The sequence below is a fragment of the Erigeron canadensis genome, chromosome 9 (assembly GCF_010389155.1).
Source record: "Erigeron canadensis isolate Cc75 chromosome 9, C_canadensis_v1, whole genome shotgun sequence".
NCBI lineage: Eukaryota > Viridiplantae > Streptophyta > Magnoliopsida > Asterales > Asteraceae > Erigeron > Erigeron canadensis.
The window spans coordinates 7,042,307-7,049,625 of NC_057769.1; the positions used below are offsets into that span (position 1 = coordinate 7,042,307).

Sequence of the window (7,319 nt, forward strand, 5' to 3'; positions counted from 1 at the left end):
GGCCATGGGATCGGGTAACAGGTCAAGATGGGGTTGAGTAAACAGGTAATCACTTAGCCCGGGTTGGGTTGACCTGAAACACCTTTTGTCCAGAATAAGCTGGTGTGTCAAGTAGCATTACCATCAAGTGTTTCTATTAAAAATATTTGGGAGATACTATACACTTTAAATACACTTTATGCAACTAAAACCCATTTGACCCGTTCCCTGTTAAGGTTTTTTTTCTTTTACCTGTTTGACCCATCTGAGATACAAGATAATCCAAATTGACCTTTTCATAACTATCTATTGGTCTCATTGATTTTCCACTTTTACTATTATCTGATGAGTTTCACCAGCACTTTAACATATGTCAATACTAGAAAAGGCATATAGTAGCTTACTAGAATAGCTTACTAGAATCTACTTTTAACACAAAATTACCATATTGCTAACAATTCTATGTTTGAAAAAAAACTCTCATCATGCTAGCCTCCTCATAAATGCATATTCGACTTGCGTAGTCACTCTTGCAAGAAAATGACAGGGAGATGTACTCGTCTTATGACTTAAGATCCACAATACTTATCTACATATAGGTGCTTTTTGCTTATGTCCATACATCTTAATTCTTATGCATCCCCATTACAGTGAAAAAAAGTGACTTTGAACAACCACTACCCATTATAAGTTTGACATCCATGAAAATAACATCCGTCACAAGATATAGTAGCTTTATCGAGAAAAACATTATCAAAACATTTTCTTAGTTACCCAAATTCCAAATTACCATGTCCATCATCAACTTCACTTTGAAGGCCCTTTTAGAATATGATCTGCATTCCTACTTTAGTCCTGAAGCAAATGTTGCATTGTTAACCTTACTCGTGTTTGTTCTGGCATTATCGTTTTACATGACAAGAAGAACTCCATGTAAAGTTTACTTAATAGACTTTGCATGTTACAAGCCCCCGGATACTCAGAAGTGCACAAAAGAGTTCATGATCCGGAAAGCTGAGCACAGTGGATACTTCTCCAAAGAAATGTTGGATTTCATAAAGAAGGTTTTTGACAAGTCAGGACTTGGTGACTCGACCTATTTATCGGAGATCTACCTGAAAGATGTTAAGGTCCCAAATATGAAAGAAGCAAGAAGGGAAATGGAGATGTCAGTCTTCGGATCAATAGATATCTTGTTGGCGAAAACAGGAGTAAGATGTGAGGACATTGGAATACTGATTGTCAATTGTTGTATTTATAATACTATGCCTTCTCTTTCTAGCATGATAGTGAACCGTTATAAACTTAAAGACAACATCATCAGCTACAACATTGTTGGAATGGGATGTAGCGCAGGACTCATGGCTATAGGCCTCGCAGAACAACTCTTGCAGGTTACTTTTCTACAACTTCACATTCAAAACAATGCTCTAACACTAATTATCATCAAAAAGTTCAACCTCACAACTTTTACGGTGTTTTGCTTAACTAATACTTATGAGCGTGCTATGTGCATTTCGTTGTTTGTTAGATCCTGTCTCCTAAAACAACAAAGTATAAGCAATAGTTAAGTGCACCAAAATGTAACATAGTATCACTTTTGTTCCTGGGCATTCAACATACTTTCAATTTTTTACAGTTTAAAGTAACAGTATCACATATTACAATTACGTATGTCACACACAATCATAAAATTACTTGTATACAATTGAAAAAAGAAGAGAAAGGGTGTGACATTCTGTTGCAATTAACCAACAGACTAACAAAAACAGCTGAAATTTACAGGTACATCACGATTGCTACGCATTGGTGATGAGTACAGAAAGTATCACCGAGAATTGCTACGTTGGAGACGACCGCTCCAAATTCCTAACCAACTGCCTCTTTCGTGTCGGTGGAGCTGCCATCCTCCTCTCCAACCGAAAATCAGATCGACGTAATTGCAAGTATGAACACCTTCACACTGTTCTCACAAACCAATCATATTCTGATCAATCATACAACTGCATAATACAAGAAGAAGACACTGCTGGAAGAACTGGAATCACTGTCACCAAACACCTCTTCAAAGCAGCATCAGCCGTCGTTACATCAAACGTAACGACACTCGGAAAATTGATCCTTCCGGTTCAAGAAAAACTACGGTACATAACAAACAACCTCACCCAAAAACTTCTACCGACGGAAAAAGTCAAACCGTACATACCAAACTATGCCGTCGCCGTCGATCACTTCCTGCCACATGTAGGCGGTAAGCCGGTTTTAGATGAGTTACAAAAAAATCTAAGGTTTGGTGAGAATGTAATGGAAGCTTCTAGAATGACATTGTATAGGTTTGGAAATACTTCTAGTAGTTCTATTTGGTACGAGTTGGCGTATGCAGAAGCAAAAGGTCGGGTTAAAAAAGGAGACCGTGTTTGGCAAATGGCATTCGGATCAGGTTTCAAGTGTTGTAGTACGGTTTGGCGCGCTAGGAGAGCCGTTGGTTATGATGAGATGAATCCTTGGTCAGCTGAGATCGACGAGTTTCCTGTTCATGTGGATTATGATGATGGACCTTTGCCTGTGTTTTTTGAACCTACAAAGTGAATAGAAGTAAGGTGATTTAGTAAATATTATGCAAAAATTGTGGGTTTGGAGTTGGCTAGTTTGGCATAATCATTTTATTTTGATTGAAGACTTTATAAAGTTTGTGTTATTGTATGATAATAAAATTTGTATTGCTATTTGGTTATATTTTTACTCTACCTTAAGAGATGGTTTCCCTGAGATTTGGTGATATGTAATGGATTCTTTGTTTTAAGAAAGTTGCAGACTTGCAATGGCTATTTGGGAAATTGACTGTGACCGAAAATGCAGAGATTATTAGTTAAAATCGCGGAAAGGATTAATGAAGGTTATTGTTAGCTCTTGTAGAGTACTTCAAGTCATAACCAAATCATTCCATCGATTTGTTTCAAGATTTTAACCATCGCTTAAATGGTGTTCAAGTTATATTGAAATGGCAATCAGTTTGCGTAGTATCATCTAATTTCACATGAAGATAACTAAAGAATAATGATGTCACATCTAATAAAAGCTAACATGTCTATCAATGGAGAGTAACTTTCAGTAAATCATTATGGAATGAGACTGCCTTTTTACCCTTAATTTTGATTAAGTGGTTATAATATCTAACAATACACGAAATGACACCATATATGAAAGATATCTCTAAACCCATTGGGTTTTTTCCATGTATTATGCGTACTAGAAACCTGCTTCGGATAGATATGTTTAACTTTACATAACTAGATGAGGCAAAAGGGGTGGGTTGGGTAATAAGTTAAAAGGGGTAATCTTATGCTGCAGGTTATATGAGGTTGAATTGACCCCAAAAAAGCATGTTTAAGTTTCTTTACAAATACTAGTGTGTCAACAATGATTTCAGATACTGTATTATTTTAAAACAATGTGTATTAAAAAAAAAATAATTAAAAGATGTTGTGTATTAAGAAAACACATGGAAAATCCTATGACCAGTTTTTGATAATTTACCTAGTTTATTACCTATTTGACCCGTTAGAGACAAAGTAAAAGCCCGCCTTAGTAAATGAGTTGAAATTGCCACTGATTCCCATCTGATGAAGTCTGCCTAGAAGCACATCACGCGTAGCTCTTCGACCATGCATGTAGTTGCTTACTAGAACGTACTATACGAGTATATAACAAAAATTACCACATTGTTATGAATAATGTGTTGGCTAAAACTTAACAGCTCACAACATGCTAGCCTCCTCGTCAATGCGGGGATTAGATTTGCACTTGTCAATCGTGCAGTCGTTAAGATAGTCCTTTTATGAGTGCTAGTCAGACTAAACGGACAATGAACCCTAAGGATCACAATGTTAGAATATTGATCAGATTTTAAGCCTATGGCCAAGTATTTATATAATTTTAACTTGCATAACAAACTGTTATGGTTTATGTTGATTATAGAATTACCATATATACTAATTTAAAAGATCCAACCATAGTTACATAGGTTTTAGGAAAAATAAAATAAGTATTAAAGTAAAACAAATAAAACAATAGGTTTTTCTTTACTGAAAATTACCGTGCATCATGAAAATCATTATATATCAATTGTTTTGTGAATCTTCGTGCATCAATTTAACCATGATTTAAAGATCAGGATCTTGTCTTATTTGTTTTACTTTAATATTTGTTTTACAATCCCCAACCCGTAGTTACATAAATGTACATTTTAATATTTAATCAAAAAGCCTATTTCTGTTTTATGACAAAACACTAATTGAAACAATCATTAATGTAGTGGAAAAAAGATCCAACAAGTTTGTTGTAAAACGTAGCAGGAGTTATACTTAGTTAAAAAGAAGAAACTTGTTCTTTCGTACAATCGTATCGTACTTATTTATGTGACCCAAATTATGAAATTGCACATTGCCTCTAAAAAAAATCAGATATCATAAAAGACATAGCATACACAACATAATATATACTTTTTTTTGTAACCCAAATTATTTTATTCATTGAGATATTACATGTATTTGCATAAAAGGATATTATAGTTTAAAAGTGTTTGAAGCATATAAATACCTCTTTTAGCTATTAGAATTTTCATTCCTTGAATTAAATCAAACATGGTAACAATAAGGTCACTCCTTATAAGGAGCTTCGTTTTCTCCTATTCATCAGTTTTTCTCTCTCTCCTAAAACACCCCAAAAACACCTCTCTTCTTATAACCCCCTATTCTTCCTCTCATATCACGTTGAACATGTGTCTAAAGTTAGAAGAAACCCCCCAGATGCCACCTTGGACGCACCCAGTGCTAATAGCGTCTTCCCCCTCCAACGCATTGGACGCGGGGAAAGACACCCTATAAGACCGGCCTAACACAAATTAAGTGTTTTCTTTTTTATAAAAATTTTTTGGGTATGAAGAAAAACTGAGCCCAACCCAATTAAACAAACGATCATGGTAGTTGGGCTTCTCAATGGGCTGGCTGGAATTTCTTTCAAAATCTAATTCATTAATTCCAAATTTAATAAATTGAAAATTCAAATTTAAGTACCACACACACACAGTGAGTCCGAAATATTTTGAAAACCAAATTTCCCACCTTTTGACTTTGACCGCCAATTTCTCCAAAAAGTCAAGATAAATTCACACACACAGACACAGACACACACACACGCAAACACACAGCCTTTCATTTTTCCACACATTCTCGTTTCTCTTTTTCAGTCTCCTCAGGTTTGTGTTTTTTTCTTATATTTTATTTTATTTTCTTAATTAAATTATAATCAATCAAATTATAAAATTTATATACAAATTGTATATATATATATACGTATATATCATAGATCTATCTATATATGTTTGACTATTTTGAGTATCTCTTGTAAATCTTTACATCAAAATTTTGTTATTTATTTATTTATTTATTTTTGTTTAGGTAAAATGGCGGGTAAAGGGGGAAAGGGATTGTTGGCCGGAAAAACAACGGCGGCAGCGGCGGCGGCGGCTAGCAAAGATAAAGTTAAGAAAGGACCTACTTCTAAATCATCTCGGGCTGGTCTTCAGGTTTTTTTTTTTTTTTACTTTGATTTAATAGACTTTAATTATATTTATTATTTATTTTAAACTTTTATAATATATTTATTATTATTATATAATATTTCTCTGTGTGTAGGGTCATTTAATTTTTATGCTAGTTAGATTGGGTAAATTAGGATTTTTCTTTTTACTATTTTTAATTTAGTTTAGAACAATATATATGTGAGAGTGGGCCTAACGAGTTAAATTGAGCTCGAGCTATATAAAGGAAATTATTAATTGAATTTAGAACAATATTTGTGAAAATGGGTTAATTTAAATTTTATTTCAAATGGGTTACAAGAATAAGCTAAGCTATAAATTATAAAACATGTAATTGGATTTTCTTAAAAAAGGTTCATTTGAATCATTGAACTCTCAATGATTTTTAACATACTTGTATGTAAAGCCATTTAAGTTTGGTTATTACACAAATATTATAATGGGCTTTTATGCAAAATGACCCAAATAAACACCTTTATTTTAATTTGAAAATTGATAGCATGTTATCCGTAAGTGAATTCAACTCCTGTTAGGACTATATAGAAGTACTCTCAATGAGGTGTTGTTTGAATAATAATTTTTGTTTGATGAGATTTTCAAATTATTATGTATGTTAGAATTTATGTTACTGCAGCAGTTATATTGACATATGTCAAAATGAATTGGATTGGCGAGTATCTATGCCCAAATCTTTATACTTTTATCTTACGTATCTAGTATGTAAAATGTGCATGTATAATGATATCAACCCAAGTTTCACTCTTATAATTCCGATAAACTGAGCTAAGTTGTGAATACTTGCAAATTCAGTTTCCAGTTGGAAGAATCCACCGTCATTTGAAGACAAGAACATCTGCCAATGGCCGAGTTGGAGCAACAGCAGCGGTTTACTCAGCAGCAATACTGGAATATCTTACTGCAGAGGTGCTTGAGTTGGCTGGAAACGCTAGCAAGGACTTGAAGGTGAAGAGGATCACCCCTCGTCACTTGCAACTTGCTATTCGTGGTGATGAAGAACTCGACACACTAATCAAAGGTACCATTGCTGGTGGTGGTGTTATCCCTCACATTCACAAGTCACTTATCAACAAAACCACAAAGGAATGAAACCGTTCGATCATCCTTTCTAAGCTAGTCTTTTTTTACAAATGTTATTTTGTGGATGTTAGTTATGACAATGGTTTGATTGTTGACTTGCTGTTAAGTTTGACTTTAGTATGTGTGATTGTATCAAGGATTTATGAATCTGGTTTTAAGTTGTAGGCTGTAGGACTGAACTTGATATGCTATCTTGATCTTTCTGGATTGTTAACTTCTTGTTATATCCATATCATGAAGTAGTAGGTTTGGTATCCGCTTGTGCTTATTTGATACAGTATGTTTTAGGATTGTCAGGCTCTTATAGCTTGACTTTTGTAGAATGTAGATGACCGTGAGAATGTGAACATAATGACAATTGCGTTATAACTGATTGATGATGAGTCGATGCTTAATCTTGTTAGGGATGAATTACGAGATAGTGATGGATGTGAAATGTAGATAGTGATGGATGTGAAATGTAGACGGTGATACGTCTATGAGGGTCTTCCTACTTAAAAATGAGTGACAAAGGAAACATGTTAAATAAAGCTTATAACCTTTTATGATTTTCTTTAAAACTGTTTCATTGTTTTTCTAGTTTTATGGTAGCATTTTAAATCATATTTAATGCATTACATACTTAGAAATGCTAAGGAGT

The 7,319-nt window shown here is 34.0% G+C and overlaps 2 protein-coding genes across 2 annotated transcripts; both read left to right on the forward strand.

The window, feature by feature from the left end:
- Positions 1–759: 759 nt before the first annotated feature.
- LOC122583974 (3-ketoacyl-CoA synthase 11-like) lies at positions 760–2,611 on the forward strand. The gene is made up of 2 exons (XM_043756343.1): positions 760–1,373; positions 1,765–2,611. Exons 1-2 carry the CDS (start codon positions 771–773, stop codon positions 2,566–2,568), a joined length of 1,407 nt encoding a protein of 468 aa, XP_043612278.1. The 5' UTR covers positions 760–770; the 3' UTR covers positions 2,569–2,611.
- Positions 2,612–5,125: 2,514 nt separating this feature from the next.
- Positions 5,126–6,893, forward strand: LOC122581848 (probable histone H2A variant 3). Its single transcript, XM_043754154.1, has 3 exons — positions 5,126–5,236; positions 5,439–5,566; positions 6,392–6,893. The coding sequence occupies exons 2-3, from the start codon at positions 5,444–5,446 to the stop codon at positions 6,686–6,688; spliced, it is 420 nt and encodes a 139-aa protein (XP_043610089.1). The 5' UTR covers positions 5,126–5,236; positions 5,439–5,443; the 3' UTR covers positions 6,689–6,893.
- Positions 6,894–7,319: the final 426 nt, after the last annotated feature.

Excerpts from the sequence above, each read along its gene's own strand:
- LOC122581848 (XM_043754154.1), top strand. The coding sequence starts at position 5,444 with ATGGCGGGTAAAGGGGGAAAGGGATTGTTGGCCGGAAAAACAACGGCG. Across the intron at positions 5,567-6,391 it reads CATCTCGGGCTGGTCTTCAG|TTTCCAGTTGGAAGAATCCA; the intron begins GTTTTTTTTTTT and ends TTGCAAATTCAG.
- LOC122583974 (XM_043756343.1), top strand. The coding sequence starts at position 771 with ATGTCCATCATCAACTTCACTTTGAAGGCCCTTTTAGAATATGATCTG. Across the intron at positions 1,374-1,764 it reads TCGCAGAACAACTCTTGCAG|GTACATCACGATTGCTACGC; the intron begins GTTACTTTTCTA and ends TGAAATTTACAG.